The sequence below is a fragment of the Pithys albifrons genome, chromosome 34, assembly GCF_047495875.1.
Source record: "Pithys albifrons albifrons isolate INPA30051 chromosome 34, PitAlb_v1, whole genome shotgun sequence".
Lineage (NCBI taxonomy): Eukaryota > Metazoa > Chordata > Aves > Passeriformes > Thamnophilidae > Pithys > Pithys albifrons.
In genome coordinates, this window is record NC_092491.1 from 1,189,998 (window position 1) to 1,217,217 (window position 27,220).

General features: G+C 49.5%; 1 protein-coding gene across 1 annotated transcript in view; it reads right to left on the reverse strand.

The window, feature by feature from the left end:
- LOC139684177 (zinc finger protein 850-like) overlaps positions 1-27,220 on the reverse strand; it is a 107,356-nt gene that overhangs the window by 67,985 nt on the left and 12,151 nt on the right. The window contains 1 exon segment of the mRNA XM_071579780.1: positions 4,134-4,139. Within this exon segment, the coding sequence (XP_071435881.1) occupies positions 4,134-4,139 (6 nt within the window).

The following is a 27,220-nucleotide window of genomic DNA, read 5'->3' on the forward strand; positions in this document are numbered from 1 at the left end:
CTAGTCACTGAGTGTTCCCATCTGGAGCCACTGTGTGTTCCCACCTGGAGTCACTAAACGTTCCCATCTAGAGTCACTGTGTGTTCCTACGTGGAGTCACTCTGTGTTCCCATCTGCAGTAACTGTGTGTTCCCACCTTGAGTCTCTGTCTGTTGTCACATGGAGACAATGTTTGTTCCCACCTGCAGCTCAGTGTGTTCCCATCTGGAGTCACTGGGTGTTCCCAACTGGAGCTTCCGTGTGTTCCCACCTGAAGCCACGCTGAGATCCCACCTGGAGTCACTCTGTGTTCCAACCTGGACTCACTTTGTGTTCCCACCTGGATCCACTGTGTATTCTCACCTGGAGTCACTGTGTGTTCCCACCTGCAGTCACTGTGTGTTTCCATCTGGAGCTCTGTGTGTTCTTATTTGGAGTTTTTTATGTTCCCACCTGGAGTCACTGTGTATTCCCACGTGAAGACACTCTGTGTTCCCAACTGGGGTCACTGTGTGTTCTTACCTGGAGAGGCTCATCCCACATGGATTCAGTCTGTGTTCCCACCTGGAGTCATTGTTTCTTCCCACCTGGAGTCACCATATGTTCTCATTTGGAGTCACCATGTATTCCCACCTGGAGTCACTGTGTTTTGCAGCTGGAGTCACTTTGACGTCTTCCCTGGAGCCACAGTGTGTTCCCACCTGCATTCACTGTGTGTTCCCAACTGTACTCACCGTGTGTTCCCACCTGGAGCTCCGGTGTTTTCCCACCTGGATTCTCTGTGTGTTCCCACCTGGAGTCACTGTATATTCCCACCTAGAATCACTGTGTGTTCCCACCTGGAGCTCTGTCTGTTCCCACCTGGAGTCACTGTGTGTTCCCACCTGGAGGTTTGTGTGGTCGCACTGGAGTCACTGTGTGTTCCCACCTAGAATCACTCACTGCCTGTTCTAACCTGGAGTCACTGTGTGTTCCCACCTGGAGTCACTGCCTGTTCTACCCTGGATCCGTGCTGTGTTCCCACCCGGAGCCGCCATATGTTTCCACATGGAGTCACTGTGTGTTCCCACCTGGAGTCACTGTGTGTTCCCACCTGGAGTCACTGTTTGTTCCCACCTTGAGTCACTGTGTCTTCCTACCTGGAACTGCCGTGTGTTCCCACCTGGAGACGCCGTCTGTTCCCACCTGGAGTCACTGTGTGTTGTTACCTGGAATCACTGTGTGTTCTCACCTGGAACTTCTGTGTGTTACCACCTGAAGCCACTCAGTGTTCCCACCTGGAGTCACTCTATGTGTCCACTTGGAGTCACCGTGTGTTCCCACCTGGATTCACTCTGTGTTCCCAGCTGAAGTTTTCTATATTCCCACCCGGAATTTTGTCTGTTCCCAGCTGAAGTCAATGTGTTCCCACATGGACTTACTGCGTGTTCTCACCTGGTTGTCACTGTGTGTTCCCATCTGAACCGGCTGTGTATTCCCACCTGGAGTTGCTGTGTGTTCCCACCTGGAATCACAGTGTGTGCCCATCTGCTGCCACCATTTATTCCCATCCGGAACCAGTGTGTGTTCCCACCGGAGTTACTGTGTGTTCCCACCTGGAGACACCATTTCTTCCCACCTGGAGTCACCCTGTGCTCTCATTTGGAGTCACTGTGTATTCCCACCTGGAGTCACTGTGTTTTGCCAGCTGGACTCACTTTGACTTCCTACCTGGAGTCACTGTGTGTTCCCACCTGGACTCAGTGTGTGTTCCCACCTGGACCTCGGGGTATTTCCACCTGCAGTCACTGTGTGTTCAAACTTGGAGTCACTGTGTCTTCCCACCTGGATCTTCCTCGTGCTTCCACCTGGAGTCATTGTGTGTTGCCACCTGGGCTACCTGTGTGTTCCCACATGGAGTCACTGTGTGTTCCCACCTGGAGTCACTGTGTGTTCGGACTTGGAGTCACTCTGCGTTCCGACCTGGCGTCTCTCTGTGTTCCCATGTGGAGTCACTGTGTGTTCCCAACCAGAGTCACGGTGTGTTCCTACATGGAGCGACCACTTCCCACCTGGAATCAATCTCTATTCCCACTTGGAGTCACTGTGTCTTCCCACCTGGATCAACCATTTGTTCCCACCTGGACTCACTGTGTTTTCCCACTTGGCGTCACTGTGTGTTCCCACCTGGAGCCACTGAGTCTTTCCACTTGGAGTCATCATGTGTTCCCACCTTTATCCATTCCGTGTTCCTACCTGGAGCCGTTGTGTGTTACCACCTGGAGTCACTGCCTGTTCCCACCTGGAGTCACTCTGTGTTCCCACCTGGAGCTTTGGGTGTTCCCACCTGGAGTTACTGATGTTTGCCATCTGGAGTCACTGTGTCTTCCCTCCTGGAGCCACCGTGTGTTCCCACCTGGAGTCACTGTGTGTTCCCAGATGGAGTCATTGCGTGTTGCCACCTGGAGCCACTGTATGTTCCCACCGGGATTCACTGTGTGTTCCCACGTGGAGCCACCATTTCTTCCCACCTGGACTCAATCTGTGTTGCCATCTGGAGTCACTGTCTCTTCCCACGATTTGTTCCCAACTGGAGTCACTGTGTGTTCCTACTTGGAGTCATTGTGTCTTCCCACATTCATCCATTCCATGTTCCCACCAGGAGTCGTTGTGTCTTCCCACCTCTAGTCACTGAGTGTTTCCATCTGGAGCCACTGTGTGTTCCCACCTGGAGTCATGAAACGTTCCCAGCTAGAGTCACTGTGTGTTCCTACGTGGAGTCACTCTCTGTTCCGATCTGGAGTAACTGTGTGTTCCCACCTTGAGTCTCTGTGTGTGGCCACATGTAGACAATGTTTGTTCCCACCTACAGCTCAGTGTGTTCCCATCTGGAGTCATTGGGTGTTCCCAACTGGAGCTTCCGTGTGTTCCCACCTGAAGCCATGGTGAGATCCCACCTGGAGTCACTCTGTGTTCCAACCTGGACTCACTTTGTGTTTCTACCTGGATCCACCGTGTATTCTCACCTGGAGTCACTGTGTGTTCCCACCTGGAGTCACTGTCTATTCCCACATGGAGCTCTGTGTGTTCCCACTAGTGGTCACTGTGTGTTCCCACCTGGAGTCACTGTCTGTTTCCACCAGGAGTCACCGTGTATTCTGACTTGGAGTCACTCCGTGTTCCCACCTGGAGTCACTCCGTGTTCCCACCTGGAGTCACTGTGTGTTCCCACCTGGACTCACTGTGTGTTCCCACCTTGATCCACTCTGTGTTCCCGCCTGCAGTCACTCTGTGTTCACACCTGGAATAACTTTGAGTTCCCACATAATGTCACTGTGTGTTCCCACCTGGATTCACTGTGTATTCCCATCTGGAATCACTGTGTGTTCCTGCTTGATGTCACTGTGTGTTCCCACCTGCAGTCACTCTGTGTTCCCACCTGGAGCCACTGTGTATTCCCACCTGGTGTAACAGTGTGTTTGCACCGGGAGCCACCCTTTGTTCAAACCAGGAGTCACTGTGTGTTCCCACATTTATTCACTGTGTGTTCCCACCTGGAGTAACAGTGTGTTCCCACATTTATTCACTGTGTGTTCCCACCTGGAGTAACAGTGTGTTCCCACATTTATTCACTGTGTGGTCCCACCTGGACTCATTGTGAGTTCTTACCTGGATCCGCACTGTGTTCCCACCTGGAGCCGCTGTGTATTCCCACCTGGAGTCACTGTGTGTTCCTACATGGAGTCACTGTCTGATCCCACCTGGAGTCACTGTGTGTTCCCACCTGGAGTCAAGGTTTGTTCCCACCTGGAGCCACTGTGTCTTCCCACGTGAAGTCACTCTGTGTTCCCACCTGGAGTCATTCTGTGTTCCCAGCTGGACTCACTGTATGTTCCCACCTGGAGTTACAGTTTGTTGCCACCTTGTGTCACTTTGTGTTCCCACCTGGATCTTCCACGTATTTTCACCTGGAGCCACTGTTTCTTCCCATCTAGAGTAACTCCGTGTTCCCCCCTGGATTTACTGCCTGTTCCCACCTGGAGTCACCATGAGTTCCCACCTGGCGTTCCTGTGTGTTCCCAGCTGGAGTCACTGTGTATTTCCACCTGGAATCACTGTGTGTTCCCACCTGGATTTACTGCTCTTTACCACCTGTAGTCACGGCGTGTTCCCACGTGGAGCTCGGGGTGTTCCAAACTGGAGTCTCTGTGTGTTACCACCTGGAGTCACTGTGTGTTCCCACATGGAGTCAAGGTGTGTTGCCACCTGGACTCACTGTGTGTTTCCACCTAGAGCCACAATTTGTTACCACCTGGAGTCAGTCTTTGTTCCCACAAGGAGCGAATGTGTGTTCCCACCTGGAGTCAATATGTCTTCTCACCTGGAGCCACCATTTCTTCCCACCTGGAGGAACTCTGTATTCTCACCTGGAGTCAAAGTGTCTTCCCACCAGGAGTCACTGTTTGTTCTCACCTGGAGCTTAGTATGTTTATACCTGGAGTCACTGTGTCATCCCACCTGGAGTCACTGTGTCTTCCCACCTATAGTCTCCAGAAGGGAAGACACAGTGACTGCAGGCGAGAACACACAGTGAATTAAGGTGGGAAAACAGAGTGAGTCCAGGTGGGAACACACAGTGCTCCTGGTGGGAACTCACAGAGAATCCAGGTGGAAACACTGTGACTCCAGGTGGAAACACACTGTGACTCCAGGTTGGAACACAGAGTGAGTCCAGGTGGGCACATAGAGTGACTCCAGGTGGGAACACTGAGTGGCTTCAGGTGGTAACACACGGAAGTTGCAGGTGAAAACACACAGTGATTCCAGGTAACAACACACAGTGACTCCAGGTGGGAACAGATGGCGTCTCCAGGTGGGAACACAGGGCAGATCCAGGTAGGAAGACACAGTGACTCTAGGTGGGAACACAGAGTGACTCCAGATGGGAACACACAGTGAGTCCAGATGGGAACACACAGTGAGTCCACGTGGGAACACAAAGTGACTCCAGGTAAGAACACGGAGTGACTCCAAGTCGGAATACACGGTGACTCCAGGTAGAAACAGACAGTGACTCCAGGTGAGAACACGCAGTGACTTCAGGTGGGAGCACACAGAGCTCCAGGTGGGAACACACAAAGCTCCAGGCCAGAACACACACTGCTCCAGGTGGGAACACACAGTGACTCCAGGTTGGAACACACAGTGACTCCACGTGATAACACACAGTAGATCCAGCTGCAAACACTCAGTGAATCCAGGAAGAAACATGGTGCAGCTCCAGGTGGGAAGACACAGCGACTCCAGGTGAGAATACACAGTGGATCCAGGTAGGAACACAAAGTGAGTCCAGGTTGGAACACAGAGTGACTCCAGGTGGGATCTCACCGTGGCTTCAGGTGGGAACACACCGAAGCTCCAGTTGGGAACACCCAGTGACTCCAGATGGGAACACTCTGAGCTGCAGGTGGGAACAAACATTGTCTCCATGTGGCAACACACAGAGACTCAAGGTGGGAACACACAGTTACTCCAGATGGGAACACAGCGTGACTCCAGGTGGGAACACACAGTGAGTCCAGGACGGAACACACAGTGAGTCGATGTGGGAACACACAGAGACTTGGCGTAGGAACACACGGCTGTTCCAGGTGGAAAAAGTGTGCAGATCCAGGTGAGAGAAAACAGTGACTCCAGATGGGAACACACAGTGACTACAGGTGGGAACACAGAGTGACTCCATGTGGAAACATATGGCGGCTCCAGGTGGGAACACAGCACGGATCCAGGGTAGAACAGGCAGTGACTCACGGTTAGAACAGGCAGTGAGTGATTCTAGGTGGGAACACACAGTGACTCCAGGTGGAAATAGAGATTGACTCCAGGCGGGAACAAATGGTGGCTCCATGTAGGAACACACAGTGACTCTAAGTGGGAACAGACAGTGACTCCTTGTCGGAAAACACAGTTACGTCAGGTGGGAATACACAGGTAGCCCAGGTGGCAACACACAATTACTCCAGGTGGAAGCACGTGGAAGATCCAGGTGGGAACACACAGTGACTCCAGATGAGAACACACAATGAGTCCAGGTGGGAACACACAGAGCTCCAGCTCGGAACAAAGAGTGACTCAAGGTGGGAAGACACAGTGACTCCAGGTAAGAAAACACAGTGGTTCGACCTGCGAACACAAAGTGACTCAAGGTGGGAACACAGAGTGACTCCAGGTGGGAACACACAGTGACTCCAGGTGGGAACACACAGTGACTCCAGGTGGGAACACACACTGAGTCCGGGTAGCAAAACAGAGTGACTCCAAGTTGGAACACACAGTGAGGCCAGGAGGGAACACACAGTGAGTCGATGTGGGAACACACAGAGACTCCAGGTGGGAACACATGGCTGTTCCAGGTGGGAAAAGAGTGCGGATCCAGGTGGGAACACACAGTGACTCCAGGTGGGAACACAGAGTGACTGCATGTGGAAACACACGGCAGCTCTAGGTGGGAACAGAGCACGGATCCAGGGTAGAACAGGCAGTGACTCCAGGTGGGAACACACTGTCCCTCCAGGTGAGAACACACAGTGATTCCAGGTTAGAAAAGGCAGTGAGTGATTCTAGGCGGGAACACACAGTGACTCCAGTGCGAACACACAAACCTCCAGGTGGGAACACACAGTTACTCCAGGTGGGAACACTCAGAGCTCGAGGTGGGAACAAACACTGACTCAATGTGGGAACGAACAGTAACTCCATGTGGGAACACACAGTGACTCCAGGTGGGAACAGACAGAGCTCCAGGTGGGAATACACAGTGATTCTAGGTGGGAATATACAGTGACTCCAGGTGGGAACACACAGAGAATCCAGGTGGGAAGACACGGGAGCTCCAGGTGGGAACACACAGTGACTCCAGTTGGGAACGCACAGTGAATCCAGGTGGGAAGAGCCACTCCAGGTGAGAACACACAGTGACTCCATGTGGGAACACTGAGTGGCTTCAGGTGGTAACACACAGTGACCCCAGGTGGGAACACACAGTGACTCCAGGTGAGAACACACAGTGACCCCAGGTGGGAACACACAAAGCTCCTGGTGGGAACACAAAAAGCTCCAGGTGGAAACACCCAGTGACTTCTGGTGGGAATACACCGTGACACCAGGTGGGAAGACACAGTGATCCAGGCGGGAACACACCGTGGCTCCAGGGAGGAAGTCAAAGTGACTCGAGCTGGCAAAACACAGTGACTCCAGGTGGGAATACATGGTGACTCCAAATGAGAACATATGGTGACTCCAGGTGGGAAGAAATGGTGTCTCCAGGTGGAAACACACAGTGACTCCAGGTGGGAACACAGACTGAATCCATGTGGGATGAGCCACTCCAGGTAAGAACACACAGTGACCCCAGTTGGGAACACAGAATGTCACCACGTGGGAATACACAGTGACTCCATGTGGGAACACACAAAACTCCAGATGGGAGCACACAAAGCACCAGATGGAAACACACAGTGACTGCAGGTGGGAACACACAGTGACTGCAGGTGGGAACACACAGTGACTGCAGGTGGGAACACTCAGTGACTCCAGGTGAGAATACACAGTGGATCCAGGTTGGAACACAGAGTGACTCCAGGTGGGATCTCACCGTGGCTTCAGGTGGGAACACACCGAAGCTCCAGTTGGGAACACCCAGTGACTCCAGATGGGAACACTCTGAGCTGCAGGTGGGAACAAACATTGTCTCCATGTGGCAACACACAGAGACTCAAGGTGGGAACACACAGTTACTCCAGATGGGAACACAGAGTGACTCCACGTAGGAACACACAGTGACTCTAGATGGGAACGTTTAGTGAGTCCAGGTGGGAACACACAGTGGCTCCAGATGGGAACACTCAGTGACTAGAGGTGGGAAGACACAACGGCTCCTGGTGGGAACATGGAATGGATGAATGTGGGAAGACATGATGACTCCAAGTAGGAACACACAGTGACTCCAGTTGGGAACAAATTGTGGCTCGAGGTGGGAAGAGACAGTGACTCCAGATGGCAACACAGATTGAGTCCAGGTGGGAAGAAATGGTGGCTCCATGTGGGAACACACAGTGAATCCCGGTGGGAACATACAGTGGCTCCAGGTGGCAACACACAATGACTCCATCTGGGAACACACAGTTACTCCAGGTGAGAACATACGGTGGCTCCAGGTGGGAACACATGGTGACTCCAGGTGGGGAAACACAGTGATTCCATGTGGGAACACACAGTGACTCCATCTGGGAACACACAACGCTTCAGGTAGGAACACACAGTGACTCCATGTGTGAACACACAAAGCTTCAGGTGGGAAGACACAATGACTCCAGGTGGGAAGACACAGTGACTCCAGATAGGAAACATCAGCAAGTCCAGGTGGGAACACCCAAAGCTCCAGGTGGGAACACAGAGTGACTCCAGGTGGGAACAGGCAGTGACTCCAGGTGGGAACACACAACGGCTCCAGGTAGGAACATGGAATGGATTTTTTTCCGTTCTCACCTGGAGACACTATTTGTTCCAACCTGGATTCACTGTGTGTTCCCACCTGAAGTGACTCTTTGTTCTCACCTGCAGTCACTGTGTGTTCCCACCTGGACTCATTGAGTGTTCCCACCTGGATACAGTGTGTGCTTATACCTGGAGTCACTGTGTGTTCCCACCTGGAGACACTGTGTATTCCCACCTGGGGTCAGTGTTTGTGCCCATCTGGAGTCACTGTGTGTTCTCACCTGGATCCGCACTGTTTTCCCACATGCAAACAACGTGTGTTTCGACATGGAGTCACCGTGTGTTCCCAATTGGAGTCACCGTGTGTTCCCAACTGGAGTTTTCTAGGTTCCCACCCGGAATTTTGTCTGTTCCCAGCTGAAGTCACTGTGTTCCCACATGGACTCACTGCCTGCTCTTACCTGGTGTCACTGTGTGTTCCCGTCTGAACTCACTGTGTGTTCCCACCTGCAGTTGCTGTGTGTTCCCACCTGGAATCACTGCTTGTTCCCAGCAGCAACAACTGTGAGTTCCCACCTGGAGTCTCTTTGTATTCCCACCTGTAGTCACTGTGTTTTGCCGCCTTGAGTCACTGTATATTCCCACTATAAGTCACTGTGTGTTCCCACCTGGAGTCACTGTGTGTTCCCACCTGGAACCAATGTGTGTTCCCACCTGGAACCAATGTGTGTTCCCACCTGGAGTCACTGTGTGTTCACACCTGAAGTCACTGCGTGTTCGCAGCTCGAACCGCTGTGTTTTCTTACCTGGAGTCACTCTGTCTTCAGACCTGGAGTCACTGCGTGTTCCCACCTTGAGTCACTCTTTGTTCCGAGCTGGACCTCTATGTGTTCCCACCTGGAGTCAGTGTGTGTTCACACCTGAAGTCCCTTTGTGTTCCTACCTTGAATCACTGTGTCTTGCCACCTGGAGTAACTGTGTGTTTCCACCTGGAGACACCATTTCTTCCCACTTGGAGTCCCCCTGTGTTCCCATGTGAAGTCACCGTGTGTTCCCACCTGGAGTCACAGTGTTTTCCCACCTGGAATTAACTGTGTGTTCCAATAGGCAGTCATGGGGTTTTCCCACATGGAGTTACTGTGTGCTCCCATTTGGGGCCACAATTTTTTCCCACCTGGATCCACTCTGTGTTCCCACCTGGAGCCACTTTGTGTTCCCACCTGGTGTCACTGCGTCTTCCCAGCTAGAGTCACTGTGTGTTCCCACCGGGAGCTCGGGGTGTTTCCACCTCCAGTCACTGTGTGTTCACACCTGGAGTCACTGTGTGTTCCTTCATGGAGCCACCATTTCTTCCCACCTGGAATCAATCTCTATTCCCACTTGGAGTCACTGTGTCTTCCCACCTGGATCAACCATTTGTTCCCACCTGGACTCACTGTGTTTTCCCACTTGGCGTCACTGTGTGTTCCCATCTGGACCCACTGAGTCTTTCCACTTGGAGTCATCATGTGTTCCCACCTTTATCCATTCCGTGTTCCTACCTGGAGCCGTTGTGTGTTCCCACCTGGAGTCAGTGCCTGTTCCCACCTGGAGTCACTCTGAGTTCCCACCTGGAGCTTTGGGTGTTCCCACCTGGAGTTACTGATGTTTGCCATCTGGAGTCACTGTGTCTTCCCAACTGGAGTCACTGTGTTTTCCCACCTGGAGTCACTCTGTGTTCCCAGATGGAGTTATTGCGTGTTGCCACCTGGAGCCACTCTATGTTCCCACCGGGATTCACTGTGTGTTCCCACATGGAGCCACCATTTCTTCCCACCTGGACTCAATCTGTGTTGCCATCTGGAGTCACTGTCTCTTCCCACCTGGAGCCACCATTTGTTCCCAACTGGAGTCACTGTGTGTTCCTACTTGGAGTCATTGTGTCTTCCCACATTCATCCATTCCATGTTCCCACCAGGAGCCATTGTGTCTTCCCACCTCTAGTCACTGAGTGTTCCCATCTGGAGCCACTGTGCGTTCCCACCTGGAGTCACTAAACGTTCCCAGCTAGAGTCACTCTGTGTTCCTATGTGGAGTCACTCTGTGTTCCCATCTGGAGTAACTGTGTGTTCCCACCTTGAGTCTCTGTGTGTTGCCACATGGAGACAATGTTTGTTCCCACCTGCAGCTCAGTGTGTTCCCATCTGGAGTCACTGGGTGTTCCCAACTGGAGCTTCCGTGTGTTCCCACCTGAAGCCACGGTGAGATCCCACCTGGAGCCACTCTGTGTTCCAACCTCGACTCACTTTGTGTTTCTACCTGGATCCACCGTGTATTCTCACCTGGAGTCACTGTGTGTTTCCACCTGGAGTCACTGTCTGTTTCCACCAGGAGTCACCGTGTATTCTGACTTGGAGTCACTCCGTGTTCTTACCTGGAGTCACTGTGCATTCCCACATGGAGTCACTGTGTGTTCCCACATGGAGTCACTGTGTGTTTCTATTCAGAGACAATGCTTGTTCCCACCTGGACTCACTGTGTGTTCCCACCTGGACTCACTGTGTGTTCCCACCTTGATCCAATGTGTGTTCCAACCTTGATCCACTCTGTGTTCCCACCTGCAGTCACTGTGTGTTCCCACCTGGAATAACTTTGTGTTCCCACATAATGTCACTGTGTGTTCCCACCTGGATTCACTGTGTATTCCCATCTGGAATCACTGTGTGTTCCTGCTTGATGTCACTGTGTGTTCCCACCTGCAGTCACTCTGTGTTCCCACCTGGATCCACTGTGTATTCCCACCTGGTGTAACAGTGTGTTTGCACTGGGAGCCACCCTTTGTTCAAACCTGGAGTCACTGTGTGTTCCCACATTTATTCACTGTGTGTTCCCACCTGGAGTAACAGTGTGTTCCCACATTTATTCACTGTGTGGTCCCACCTGGAGTAACAGTGTGTTCCCGCATTTATTCACTGTGTGGTCCCACCTGGACTCATTGTGAGTTCTTACCTGGATCCGCACTGTGTTCCCCCCTGGAGCCGCCGTGTATTCCCACCTGGAGTCACTGTGTGTTCCCACCTGGAGTCAAGGTTTGTTCCCACCTGGAGCCACTGTGTCTTCCCACGTGAAGTCACTGTGTGTTCCCACCTGGAGTCATTCTGTGTTCCCAGCTGGACTCACTGTATGTTCCCACCAGGAGTTACAGTTTGTTGCCACCTTGTGTCACTTTGTGTTCCCACCTGGATCTTCCACGTATTTTCACCTGGAGCCACTCTTTCTTCCCATCTAGAGTCACTCTGTGTTCCCCCCTGGATTTACTGCCTGTTCCCACCTGGAGTCACCATGAGTTCCCACCTGGCGTTCCGGTGTGTTCCCAGCTGGAGTCCCTGTGTATTTCCACCTGGAATCACTGTGTGTTCCCACCTGGATTCACTGCTCTTTACCACCTGTAGTCACGGTGTGTTCCCACCAGGAGCTCGGGGTGTTCCAAACTGGAGTCTCTGTGTCTTCCCACCTGGAGTCATTGTGTGTTCCCACCTGGAGTCACTGTGTGTTCCCACATGGAGTCACTGTGTGTTCCCACATGGAGTCAAGGTGTGTTGCCACCTAGAGCCACAATTTCTTACCACCTGAAGCCAGTCTGTGTTCCCACTTGAGTCACTCTGTGTTCCCACCAGGAGTCAATGTGTGTTTCCAACTGGAGTCACTGTGTTTTCCCACCTGGATTCACTCTGTGTTCCCACTTGAGTCACTGTGTGTTCCCACTTGAGTCACTCTGTGTTCCCACCTGGAGTCAATATGTGTTCTCACCTGGAGCCACCATTTCTTCCCACCTGGAGGAACTCTGTATTCTCACCTGGAGTCAAAGTGTCTTCCCACCAGGAGTCACTGTTTGTTCTCACCTGGAGCTTAGTATGTTTATACCTGGAGTCACTGTGTGATCCCACCTGGAGTCACTGTGTCTTCCCACCTATAGTCTCCAGAAGGGAACACACAGTGACTGCAGGCGAGAACACACAGTGAATAAAGGTGGGAAAACAGAGTGAGTCCAGGTGGGAACACACAGTGCTCCTGGTGGGAACCCACAGAGAATCCAGGTGGAAACACACTGTGACTCCAGGTTGGAAAACAGAGTGACTCCAGGTGGGCACCTAGAGTGACTCCAGGTGGGAACAGATGGCGTCTCCAGGTGGGAACACAGGGCAGATCCAGGTAGGAAGACACAGTGACTAGGCGGGAACACAAAGTGACTCCAGATGGAAACACACAGTGACTCCAGGTGGGAACACAAAGTGACTCCAGGTAAGAAGACGGAGTGACTCCAAGTCGGAATACACGGTGACTCCAGGTGGAAACAGACAGTGACTCCAGGTGGGAACACACAGAGTTCCATGTGGGAATACACAGTGACTCCAGGTGGGAGGACACAGTGACTCCAGGTGAGAATACACGGTGGATCCAGGCAGAAACACAAAGTGAGTCCAGGTTGGAACACAGAGTGACTCCACGTAGGAACACACAGTGACTCTAGCTGGGAACCTTTAGTGACTCCAGGTGGGAACACACAGTGGCTCCAGATGGGAACACTCAGTGACTAGAGGTGGGAAGACACAACGGCTCCTGGTGGGAACATGGAATGGATGAATGTGGGAAGACACAATGACTCCAAGTAGGAACACACAGTGACTCCTGGTGGGAACAAATGGTGGCTGCAGGTGGGAAGAGACAGTGACTCCAGATGGCAACACAGATTGAGTCCAGGTGGGAAGAAATGGTGGCTCCATGTGGGAACACACAGTGAATCCCGGTGGGAACAGAGAGTGGCTCCTGGTGGCAACACGCAATGACTCCATCTGGGAACACACAGTGACTCCAGGTGGGAACACAGGGTGGCTCCAGGTGGGTACACATGGTGACTCCAGGTGGGAACACACAGGACCTCCATGTGGGAAGACACAGTGACTCCAGATGGCAAACATCAGTAACTCCAGGTGGGAACACCCAAAGTTCCAGGTGGGAACACAGAGTGAGTCCAGGTGGGAACAGGCAGTGACTCCAGGTGGTAACACACAACGGCTCCAGGTAGGAACAAGGAATGGATAAAGGTGGGATCACATGATGACTCCAAGTGGAAAGACTCAGTGGCTCCAGATGGGAACACACAGTGAGTCCAGGTGGGAATAAATGGTTGATCCAGGTGGGAAGACACAGGGACTCCAGGTGTGAACACACAGTGACTGCAGGTGGAAATACCCCGAGCTCCAGGTGGGAACACACAGTGACTGCAGGTGGAAATAGCCCGAGCTCCAGGTGGGAACACACAGTGACTCTGGCTGGGAAGACGCAGTGACTCCAGGTGGGAACACAGAGTGGATCCAGGTGGGAAAAAATTGTGGCACCAAATGGGAGCAGACAGTAACTCCATGTGGGAAAACACCATGACTGAGACACTGTGTGTTCCCAGCTGGAGTCACTCTGTGTTCCCACCTGGAGCCAGAATTTGTTACCACCTGGAGTCACTGTGTGTTTCCAACTGGAGTCACTGTGTTTTCCCTCCTGGAGTCAAGGGATGTTCCTACATGGATTCACTGTGTGTTTCCACCTGCAGACCCTTTGTATTCCCACCTGGAGCCACCATTTGTTCCCACCTGGACTCACTGTGTGTTCCCACCTGGATCTTCCACATGTTTCCACCAGGAGTCACTGTGTGATCCCACCTGGAGTAACTGTCTGATCCCACCCGGAGTCACTGTGTGTTCCCACCTGGAGCTTAGTATGTTTACACCTGGAATCACTGTGTGATCCCACCTGGAGTCACTGTGTGTTCCCACCTATAGTCTCCAGAAGGGAACACACAGTGACTGCAGGCGAGAACACACAGTGAATAAAGGTGGGAAAACAGAGTGAGTCCAGGTGGGAACACACAGTGCTCCTGGTGGGAACCCACAGAGAATCCAGGTGGAAACACACTGTGACTCCAGGTTGGAACACAGAGTGAGTCCAGGTGGGCACATAGAGTGACTTCAGGTGGGAACACAGAGTGACTCCAGGTGGGAACACTGAGTGGCTTCAGGTGGTAACACACGGAAGTTGCAGGTGAAAACACACAGTGATTCCAGGTAACAACACGCAGTGACTCCAGGTGGGAACAGATGGCGTCTCCAGGTGGGAACACAGGGCAGATCCAGGTAGGAAGACACAGTGACTCTAGGTGGGAACACACAGTGACTCCAGATGGGAACACACAGTGAGTCCAGATGGAAACACACAGTGAGTCCAGGTGGGAACAGAAAGTGACTCCAGGTAAGAACATGGAGTGACTCCAAATCGGAATACACGGTGACTCCAGGTGGAAACAGACAGTGACTCCAGGTCAGAACACAGAGTGACTTCAGGTGGGAGCACACAGAGCTCCAGGTGGGAACACAGAAAGCTCCGGGCTGGAACACACAGTGACTCCAGGTGGGAACACTCCGCGGATCCAGGTTGGAACACACAGTGACTCCATGTGACAACACACAGTAGATCCAGCTGCAAACACTCAGTGAATCCAGGAAGAAACATGGTGCAGCTCCAGGTGGGAAGACACAGCGACTCCAGGTGAGAATACACAGTGGATCCAGGTAGGAACACAAAGTGAGTCCAGGTTGGAACACAGAGTGACTCCAGGTGGGATCTCACCGTGGCTTCAGGTGGGAACACACGGAAGCTCCAGTTGGGAACACACGGAAGCTCCAGTTGGGAACACCCAGTGACTCCAGATGGGAACACTCTGAGCTGCAGGTGGGAACAAACATTGTCTCCATGTGGCAACACACAGAGAATCAAGGTGGGAACACACAGTTACTGCAGATGGGAACACAGAGTGACTCCACGCAGGAACACACAGTGACTCTAGATGGGAACGTTTAGTGACTCCAGGTGGGAACACACAGTGGCTCCAGATGGGAACACTCAGTGACTAGAGGTGGGAAGACACAACGGCTCCTGGTGGGAACATGGAATGGATGAATGTGGGAAGACACGATGACTCCAAGTAGGAACACACAGTGACTCCTGGTGGGAACAAATCGTGGCTCCAGGTGGGAAGAGACAGTGACTCTAGGTGGGAACACACAGTGCATTCAGGTGGGAACACACAGCCACTCCAGGTTGGAATACACATTCACTCCATGTAGTAACACACAGTGACTCCAGGTGGGAACACACAGTGAGTCCAGGACGGAACACACAGTGAGTCGAAGTGGGAACACACAGAGACTTGGCGTAGGAACACACGGCTGCTCCAGGTGGAAACATGTGGAAGATCCAGGTGAGAAAAAACAGTGACTCCAGGTGGGAACACACAGTGACTCCAGGTGGGAACACAGAGTGACTGCATGTGGAAACACACGGCAGCTCTAGGTGGGAACAGAGCACGGATCCAGGGTAGAACAGGCAGTGACTCCAGGTGGGAACACACTGTCCCTCCAGGTGAAAACACACAGTGACTCCAGGTTAGAACAGGCAGTGAGTGATTCTAGGTGGGAACACACAGTGACTCCAGTGCGAACACACAAACCTCCAGCTGGGAACACACAGTTACTCCAGGTGGGAACACTCAGAGCTCGAGGTGGGAACAAACACTGACTCCATGTGGGAACGCACAGTAACTCCATGTGGGAACACACAGTGACTCCAGGTGGGAACAGACAGAGCTCCAGGTGGGAATACACAGTGATTCTAGGTGGGAATATACAGTGACTCCAGGTGGGAACACACATAGAATCCAGGTGGGAAGACACGGGAGATCCAGGTGGGAACACAGGGTGACTCCAGTTGGGAACGCACAGTGAATCCAGGTGGGAAGAGCCACTCCAGGTGAGAACACACAGTGACCCCAGGTGGGAAGAGCCACTCCAGGTGAGAACACACAGTGACCCCAGGTGGGAACACACAAAACTCCTGGTGGGAACACAAAAAGCTCCAGGTGGAAACACCCAGTGACTTCTGGTGGGAATACACCGTGACACCAGGTGGGAAGACACAGTGATCCAGGCGGGAACACACCGTGGCTCCAGGGAGGAAGTCAAAGTGACTCGAGCTGGCAAAACACAGTGACTCCAGGTGGGAATACATGGTGACTCCAAATGAGAACATATGGTGACTCCAGGTGGGAAGAAATGGTGTCTCCAGGTGGAAACACACAGTGACTCCAGGTGGGAACACAGACTGAATCCATGTGGGATGAGCCACTCCAGGTGAGAACACACAGTGATCCCAGTTGGGAACACTGAGTGTCACCACGTGGGAATACACAGTGACTCCAGGTGGGAACACAAAAACTCCAGATGGGAGCACATAAAGCACGAGATGGAAACACACAGTGACTGCAGGTGGGAACACACAGTGACTCCAGGTGAGAATACACAGTGGATCCAGGTGGGAACACAAAGTGAGTCCAGGTTGGAACACAGAGTGACTCCAGGTGGGATCTCAGCGTGGCTTCAGGTGGGAACACACGGAAGCTCCAGTTGGGAACACCCAGTGACTCCAGATGGGAACACTCCGAGTTGCAGGTGGGAACAAACATTGTCTCCATGTGGCAACACACAGAGACTCAAGGTGGGAACACACAGTTACTCCAGATGGGAACACAGAGTGATTCCACGTAGGAAGACACAGTGACTCTAGCTGGGAACGTTTAGTGACTCCAGGTGGGAACACACAGTGGCTCCAGATGGGAACACTCAGTGACTAGAGGTGGGAAGACACAACGGCTCCTGGTGGAAACATGGAATGGATGAATGTGGGAAGACACGATGACTCCAAGTAGGAACACACAGTGACTCCAGTTGGGAACAAATTGTGGCTCCAGGTGGGAAGAGACAGTGACTCCAGATGGCAACACAGATTGAGTCCAGGTGGGAAGAAATGGTGGCTCCATGTGGGAACACACAGTGAATCCTGGTGGGAACATACAGTGGCTCCAGGTGGCAACACGCAATGACTCCATCTGGGAACACAGAGTTACTCCAGGTGAGAATATACAGTGGCTCCAGGTGGGAACACATGGTGACTCCAGGTGGGAAAACACAGTGATTCCATGTGGGAACACACAGTGACTCCATGTGGGAACACACAGTGACTCCAGGTGGGAAGACACAGTGACTCCAGATAGGAAACATCAGTAAGTCCAGGTGGAAACACCCAAAGCTCCAGGTGGGAACACAGAGTGACTCCAGGTGGGAACAGGCAGTGACTCCAGGTGGGAACACACAACGGCTCCAGGTAGGAACACGGAATGGATTTTTTTCCGTTCTCACCTGGAAACACTATTTGTTCCAACCTGGATTCACTGTGTGTTCCCACCTGAAGTGACTGTGTGTTCTCACCTGCAGTCACTGTGTGTTCCCACCTGGAGTCACTGTGTGTTCCCACCTGGATACAGTGTGTGCTTACACCTGGAGTCACTGTGTGTTCCCACCTGGAGACACTGTGTGTTCCCACCTGGGGTCAGTGTTTGTGCCCATCTGGAGTCACTGTGTGTTCTCACCTGGATCCGCACTGTTTTCCCATGAAGTAGAGAAAAGCCAGAACTTAGGGGATTTTACAAAGAGCACCCAACTTTCATGGGAGTTTCCAAGAGATAAGGTTTAACCTTCAGTGGAGTCATAATTAACGATCCAATCATGGGAGTTTCCAGGAGATAAGGTTTAACCTTCAGTGGAGTCATAAATAACGATCCAATTAGCGTAGACCTGTGCTTAGCTAAACAACAAATTGACAGGTTAATCCCAAGAAAAGAAACCAGAACACCATAGTTGGCAAAACCCACTGCAAGATCATACAGAGTTCATGAGGATGAGGAGCAAGAATGCGACCACCACCTGATGAAGTAACAGGATCTCCCCTCATAATATTCCTCAAAATGGACAGCTCCGCCCCAACTCCGCCTGCTATGAATATTATATTGCAATATTATAATTATGCATGAATATGTATGTAAGAATACTGTAATCCCTCACCAAAATGTATAAATACTGTAGCTTCTCACTGTAGATTTTGAAGCTCTTTGCCCGACGCTAGTCGGGGGCTTCCCAACGTTGTCTTAATAAATACCTTGCTGTTTATGGACTAAAACTTTGTCTCTAAACAGTTTGTTCTGCCTTTTTGGGCATCATATTCTGGCGACTCTGGTGGGACAGTCCTGCTCCATCGGTGCTGAAACCCGAGGGGCTGGGGACACTGTAGGGCGCCCCCACGACCGAGTTTGCTGTCGGACAGTCTCCCTGACCCCTGGTCTCATACACCGGTGGACAAGGACCTCTCGAAGGATCAAAAGGTATTTATAACCGTATTTGAATGAAGGAATAAAGGTGCACTATAAAACTGAATCGAACAGGGCGAGGAGGACGCTCCCAGGTCTGAGGTTAGAGTCCCCAGAACCTGAGTCCTGAAAGGGGTTAGAGTCCCCGTTTTAAGAGGTTTTTTTTTAGGGGTTGGAGTCCCCTCAAGAACATGGATTTGAATCTCACAAAGGCAGAATAGCGTATGAACTTATTACTATATGTGATGCTGCTATGTATGTGGAGTGTGATGCTAATAATTGTGTTGTTTTAGCTATTTGAATTATATGTGAAGTTGGTATGTATGTTGAGTGGGGTGCTAATAATTGTGTTGTTTTAGCCTTTTGAACTACAAGAAAGAAAAAAAAAAAAAAAAAAGAGAGAGAGAGAGAAGGAGATTGCTGTTAACTAATTCCTGTAAGCTATTAGATTTCAAGAGTTCTGCATGGGAAAAGGTACTGAAAGGCTGTCTGTAGAAGGGCTTTGTTCCTCTGAGCCTCTGATAAAGATTTGTCCAAATTGTGAATGTTCGCTGTTTATGATTGCTAGATGTAATGTTTGCAGTGGCTTAATTTTTGATGAAGATCGTTTGCCAGGGGTGTCATATATATGGTGTGACCATTGTTTCTCGGAGCAAGCTCTGCATATGGTTAAGCGGGTGGAATATTTCTGTAAGAGAACTCGAGGCTTAGTCTTTCTCCACATGCTTTCAGACCTGTTGTAATAATAGAATCAAGCTGCACCAGGGACCACCTGAAAATCCTGCGGTCTACAGCGACATCTTGTGGCCTCCCCTGGTAACATCATTATTTTGATCCAATATTAAGGGGGGGCGGTCAGAGGGGAGTGCAAGAGTGTGAAAGAGAGTGAATGAGACGCAGTCTGACTGCGAAGCGAGTGAGGAGTTCCGATCTACGTTTCCGCGTCCTTCGCGAGAAGGCCGGCTAGAGACGAACGAAGCGATTGACAATCTAGTGGGAGTAAATATTGACAATGGGCAGTCAACCGAGTAAGGAAGGTAAAGAAATAAATTTAAAACCCCCCCTTGGGTGTATTCTGAAACACTGGAAAGAGTTTGGAGGGGTCCCGGGTGGAAACATGAGTAAAAAGAAGCTGTTAAAGTATTGTCAAGACTGGTGGCCATTATATACCTTAGACGAGGGAGAAAAATGGCCCCCTGAGGGGAGCTTGAATTATAAAACAATGCTGCAGCTCCTCCTGTTCCTCCGCAGATTGGAAAAGTGGGATGAGGTTATATATTGTGAAATGTTTTTTTCATTGAGAGACAAACCAGAGTGGCAGAGAGATTGTGGGGTAAATATCCCACCCCAAGACCCTTTTGTGTTAGCACTAGAAAAAGATCAGAAGAATTCTAAAGCAAAAAAGCGTTGTTGTGATGCCTGCAGTATTGGAAAACAATGTCTTAAATATAGAAAGAGACGAGATAGTGATAGTGAAAAAGAAAGCCTTATGGACATAACAGACTTGATACAGAGATTTCAAATATTTGAGGCTGCCACAAAAACAAAAACAATCAAAGGTGCTCCTGTGACGCCAGGAACGGTGGAAAAACAGGATAGCGAGGAGGATACTTCGAGCGACACAACACAGGGAAAAAGCAGAATAGAAACCGCCAACGCTGCAGAAACTGGGACATTACCGAAAACCCCAGACACAAGAAGACTGAAAGGCAAAACAGACACTGAAAGTAGCAGTGACAGTGATGAATCAGAAGGTGCCAGCCATTCCTATCAAACCAGGTCGGCGAAGCAAAAAGGCAGCAAAGGGAAAACAGGAAAGAAAGCAGATAGTCGTTTAATTGCTCCCCTTAGACAAGTAATAAATCTCAAAGGAGAACAAGGAAGAATAAAGGTCCCCTTTTCATCAGGGGAGTTGGATAGATGGAAGGAGGCAGTGAAGAGTTTCAGGGAAGAACCAGAAAGTATAGCACAGAGATTTGAATTAATAGCTAGGAACCAAGACATTGACTGGGAGGATACGGACTTGTTATTGAATGCATTTACTCCTACTGAGAAGGAGTTGGTGCTAAATGCGGCTAGGACGCACGCGAGGTCCTTACGGGGAGATTTAAGGGATATTTTCCCTAGAGAAAACCCGAGATGGGACGTGAACCGATCAGAAGACTATGCAATGTTGAAGCAATATCGAGAAATAATTGCCGAGGGTTTAAGGAATGCGATTCCTAAGGCAATAAATTGGGCTGCCCTATATCAAATCAGACAGGATACAGGGGAATCACCTACCGACTACTTAGATAGACTCAGAAAGGCAATGAGACAATATACTCCCTTGGATCCCGCTTCGGAAATAGGCATTGCACAACTGGTCGGGCTGTTTATAGGGCAAAGTAATCCAGACATAAGAAGAAAGTTGCAAAGATTAGGTCACCCAGACGACAAAAATCTGGAAAAATTGATGACGGAAGCCTGGAGAGTATATAACAATAGAGAAGAAAAGAAACTAGCAGGGAAGCCACCACGTTTGGTAGCTATGACCCAGGGATTCCCTGAAACATATGGTCAGTACCCTGTGGGGACCGGGGGCAGGGTCCCTGGATCTAATACAGGAGGAAGGGGTCGTGGTAACTTCATGCGAGGAAGGGGAGGTGCACACGTATCGCAGAGAATAGGACCAAATCAGTGTTCCCACTGCCTGCAAATAGGTCACTGGAAGCGGGACTGTCCCCTCCTGGCAATAAAAAGTGCTAACTCTGCCACCACTATTGCACATCAAAGCAATCAATGAGGAGGACCGGTGGGTTGTTCCCTAGCGGACCCACTGGTTAAAATAACGCTGGGGGAGGGTAATGAAGAACTAGATTTTTTAGTCGACACTGGAGCAACATTCTCGGTTTTAAATCAAAAATTGGTACCACAAAGTGATGAATCTGTAAGAGTCATAGGTGCAACAGGCCAACCAGAAAAGGCATTTTTCCTAAAACCCTTAAAGTATAAAATTGGGAAACAGATGGGAATACACCAATTCTTGTATTTACCTAATTCTCCTAAGCCTTTATTAGGGAGAGATTTGCTGGAGAACTTGGGAGCGGTCATTAAATTTAGTAAGGGAGAACTGGAATTTTTGGTTAATGAAGACAGATGGATAGCTGCTCTAAGCTTAGCTATGAGCAGCGTTGAGCCAGAGCGAAACAATGAAAATAACAAGCGAATCATGGACGAAGTGTATCCCTTGGCCTGGGCAACGGACACACCTGGGAGGTCGAAACAAGCAATACCAATAAAGGTTGAATTAATACAAGGGGCAAAGCCGGTAAATAAAAAACAATACCCACTAAGGCTGGAAGACAGAGAGGGAGTAACACCCATAATAAAGAAGTTTTTAGAATTAGGATTGTTAATAGAATGTGAGTCTGAATTTAATACACCCATCCTGCCAGTAAAGAAACCAAACGGAACATATAGATTGGTACAGGACTTAAGAGCCGTAAATGAAATTACAAAAACTATACATCCGGTAGTGGCCAATCCATATACCCTTTTAACCAAATTGAAAGATAACTTAATCTGGTTTACAGTGTTGGATTTAAAAGATGCATTCTTTTGCCTTCCCTTAGCGTCAGAAAGTCAGAAGATTTTTGCTTTTGAATGGGAATCCATTGGGGGGAGAAAAACTCAATTAACATGGACGGTGTTGCCCCAGGGTTACAAGAATAGTCCCACAATTTTTGGGAACCAATTGGCTAAAGAGCTAGAGCAATGGGAACGGCCGCCAGGAGATGGCGTTCTTCTACAGTATGTCGATGATCTGATCCTGGGAAATGAGAAAGAAGAAGATTGTGTTCAATGGACGATTTCGCTTTTAAATTTCTTGGGCTTAAACGGATACCGAGTCTCCCAACAAAAGGCCCAGTTAGTACAAAAACAAGTCGTGTACTTGGGATATGAAATCTCAAAGGGACAGAGATCTCTAGGAACAACAAGGAAAGAAGCTATATGCCAGATGCCTAAGCCCCAAACACCTAGAGACTTACGAGCCTTTTTAGGGATGACAGGATGGTGCCGGTTATGGATATACCAGTACGGGATACTGGCAAAGCCACTATATGACTTACTCAAGGACACCAAAAGGACTGTCGAGTGGACTCCTGAGGCTGAGGCAGCATTCAAAAGATTAAAACAAGAACTTATGAGGGCCCCGGCACTGGGTTTGCCAGATGTGACGAAGCCTTTTTGGTTGTACTCTCATGAACGCCAGGGAATGGCAATGGGGGTGTTGGCCCAACAGCTGGGACCATGTAAAAGGGCTGTGGCATACTTCTCGAAGCAACTGGATGAGGTGAGCAAAGGATGGCCTACATGTCTAAGGGCAGTTGCTGCCGTAATTCTGAACATTGAAGAGGCCAGGAAACTCACATTGGGACAAAAGATGACAGTGTTAGTATCTCATACTGTATCGACAGTATTGGAACAGAAGGGTGGCCATTGGCTGTCACCCTCGAGATTCCTGAAGTACCAGGCAATACTGGTTGAATCTGATGACATAGTAATTCAGGTCACTAACGTTGTCAATCCAGCTTCATTTTTAGAAGGAAGGACACCAGAGGAACCACTTGAGCATAACTGCATGGAAACTATTGAAGCAGTGTACTCCAGCCGTCCTGACCTCAAAGAGATACCAATCCCGGAAGCAGAGAACTGGTTCTCAGACGGCAGCAGCTTTGTGAAACAAGGCGTGAGGATGGCTGGGTATGCGGTAACCACTACGGAACAGGTGATTGAATCAAATCCTTTACCTGTGGGGACCTCTGCACAAAAGGCAGAGTTGATAGCCCTCACCCAGGCTCTTGAATTGGCAGACGGACTATGTATAAATGTGTGGACGGACTCTAAATATGCCTTCTCCGTAGTGCATGCTCATGGAGCGATTTGGAAGGAACGGGGATTATTAACCACCCAGGGGAAGGTTGTAAAACATGCAGAAGAAATCCTACGACTACTGGAAGCCGTCCAGCTCCCGGACCAAGTGGCCGTAATGCATTGTAAAGGACACCTGAAAGGTAACACCGTCCCAGAAATAGGTAATAGGAAAGCTGACGCAGAAGCCAAGTTAGCTGCAATAAAGGGTCAAAGACTACTAGTAACTGCATTAGTACCTGGAGAGTTGGATACTAACTTCCAACCGGAATATCGAGAAACAAATCATAAGTGGATACAGAGAAATAAGGGCAAGCTACTGGATAGTGGATGGGGCCAAATAGAAACAGGGCAGTTAATATTGCCAGGAAATATAATGTGGCAATTCGTAAAGACAGAACATGAGAAAACTCACTGGGGTTTAGATCCCCTCTATCAGTATCTTAAAAGTAGAATAGCAGGACCTAAACTATATACTACCATAAAACAAGTGACCTCCCGGTGTGAGCGCTGTCTGAAAAACAATCCAAACACTGGAACAAAAGTACACTTGGGAGCAATTAACAAAGGGAAATTCCCAGGGGAAATGTGGCAAATTGATTTCTCCGAACTCCCAAGGAAAGGGGGATATCGATATATGTTAGTTTTAACTGACACATTTTCTGGGTGGCCTGAAGCCTTTCCATGTAAGACATGTAAAGAAAAAGAGGTGATTAAAGTATTACTGAATGAAATTATACCAAGGTTTGGGATACCTAAAAATATTTCATCGGACCGGGGAACGCATTTTTGTGCAAAGATTGTTCAGGCAATCAGCAAGGCACTACAAATCAAGTGGCAATTGCATACACCCTATAGGCCCCAAGCCAGTGGGCAAGTAGAAAAAATGAATCATCTTCTTAAACAACAAATTGCTAAGATATGTCAGGAGACCAACCTGCAATGGTACCAAGCCTTGCCTATTGCCTTGATTCGATTAAGGGTCAAGCCCAGATCAAAAGAAAAGCTGAGCCCGTTTGAAATCCTGTATGGGCGACCCTATGCAATGCAAATTGTGAACAGTGAAGCTATAGATCATATAGGCAACCAGTATGTATATGATTACATTACTGCGATAGGGAAACAGTTTGACAAAAATGCCACTATAGTAATAGGACAACAGCCTAGACAACCCGATAACAAGTTGCACCCCTTTAACTCTGGTGACTGGGTATATGTTCAGAATCTTTTAGGAGAACCCCTACAAGAGAGGTGGGAGGGACCGTTCCAAGTATTGCTGACCACCTTCACGGCAGTCCGAATAAAGGAACGACCTACCTGGATCCACTACTCACGGGTTAAGAAAGCCCCGGAACCTGAACAAGAAAACTCCCCCTCAGAAAATGGATGAACGTAATCTCACTAAAATACAGAGGCGGCGCTGGACAAGAGCCCTGTTACCAATAGTTAAAGAGGTTAAGCCAAACGTAAAAGCATGGGGAGTAATATCCCTGGCTCAAGAATTAGCCCACACGGGAGGAAGGAATTGGTCGAAATCATCACAGATCAGAAAAAGAATATCAAAAGGACCAAGATATTTTTGTGGATGTGGGAAGGATGGGTCCCACTACCGTTGGTACAAAGTGTTGTGTAGTGGGTGTCAGAAAATTTGGTGGGTACATCAAAATTATTACAGACACTACGGTACTTGTATGAGTTGCGACCGTAAATTTAATCAGGATATCACAGACCGCTATAGAGATCTGTTAGAACAACATTGGTCACCACAAGATGTAGAAAATCTACACATAATATCAACATTAGTAGTAGAAAACAGGGATCATTAGTATTTAATGAATCTGGAACATTGGACTAGGAACGCAGTGCGGAGAATCCTTTGTGAGGATAAAACCTGGGCAATAGCTGAGTATTGTGGGGCAGGAATCGGGGCTCACTATTTGCAAAATTATGACGAGAAATCCTGGGAAAGAATAACGGGAATGTCTGTTTCAGGAGTAACTGTTTCTGCCCCCTCAACTCCCTGTAGCCTGGACCAGGAATTTCAAGGAATGACTCTCCACTAAAGGAAGAAGGATCCCTAACGACAATCATTGACAATGGATTTAACCATGCTCCTCATAATGATTTCGGGACACTGGATAAGTATAATTTTATCGTTTGAGTTGCAATGGCCTTGGTCTACTGCACGAATGAGGAAGGCGCTTATGTGGTCCGATGCGGATGATCCACAGTCTAGCCCAGAAGTCGACCAGTATTTAGTTATCTATGTCTTGCACAACAACCAATCATATATGCCATATGATTGGCAATACACAGAGAGTCAAGGAAAACTAACGAGTATAACTGGGAAAAAAGGGGAAGAGATTCAGATAGGATGTAAACCTGCCAATTTGGTGAGTCAGGATAAGGGACAGGTTAGACTAACCATAACCCCGAAGAAAGGCTCAATCCTTACATTCAGTAAAGGGATACAACATCCAGTATGGGTAAAAAGAGAAAGATCAGTTAGCTGCTTATGGGACACAGTAGGAAGCAGTGGAGAGGAGAAATGTGAACTAAAAATGATTTTAACTCAGTTTGTCACAGTAACTTGTATATGGTTAGAGATCGAGCAGTATCGGACCAGTTTATGATCCATGTCGCAGAAGACACCCCTATTACTACTAAAACCCCCACAACTTCAGTACTTCTCAGCCCAATTTGTAGAAGAATACATAATCTGACTTTTATTAGTCCACAGGTAATAAGCCACTCAAATGGGCAGAAATTGTTATTAGATCCCGCATACTCACTAAAAAGAATTAAAGTTAATGTCCAGGTAGATGTTTCGCAATTACGAGGGGAATGCCAGCCCTTTATTCAGCAGAGCCTCACAGGCTGGAATGCATGGCTGGCAGCTAGATCCTATCCCCAGCGAGTCCGTAGAGATGTAACTGGATGGTTAAGGACGGGATTAGGAGTATTGAACACGATCGACCAGGAAGTATTAGTAAATAAGTTAAGCTCAGTTACTTCAGATCTGGGGAGACTTAGGGTTCCCATAAGCTCATCTATGTTGGCCCTGGCCGAAACACAATCGGTAGCAGTCAAACTGCTAACCCTATTAGCTAACCACACGGCTGAGGATTTCCTTAAGATTGCAGAATATGCTGGGGATGTTAGCAGGACGGTTGTACTCGCTCTCCAATGCATCCAAACACAGCAGTGGGTACAGTCTGTAACAGCTGGAATTATAAGGGAAGGAGTCTCAGGAATTTTGCCTCAAGAAATAAGAGAACTAATAGCTAAAAACAATTCCACTACCCAGTTTGAAAGGGATCATCAAGCCTGGTGGCACCTGGTAAATTTTACCTACAATCCCCAACATGAACAAATCGAGGCATATGTACTCACGATCAGTGCCGCCAGGGAACGAACTGTTTTTCCTGTCCTGACTCTGGGGACAATGCACCAAAACGTTTTAGTTCGACCAATTGATCATAACGTCTGGGCCAGTTTTGATTACATTAAGGGGAAATGGATAACAGTCAGCTTAGAAACGTGCATCTCCAAAGGACACTTAGG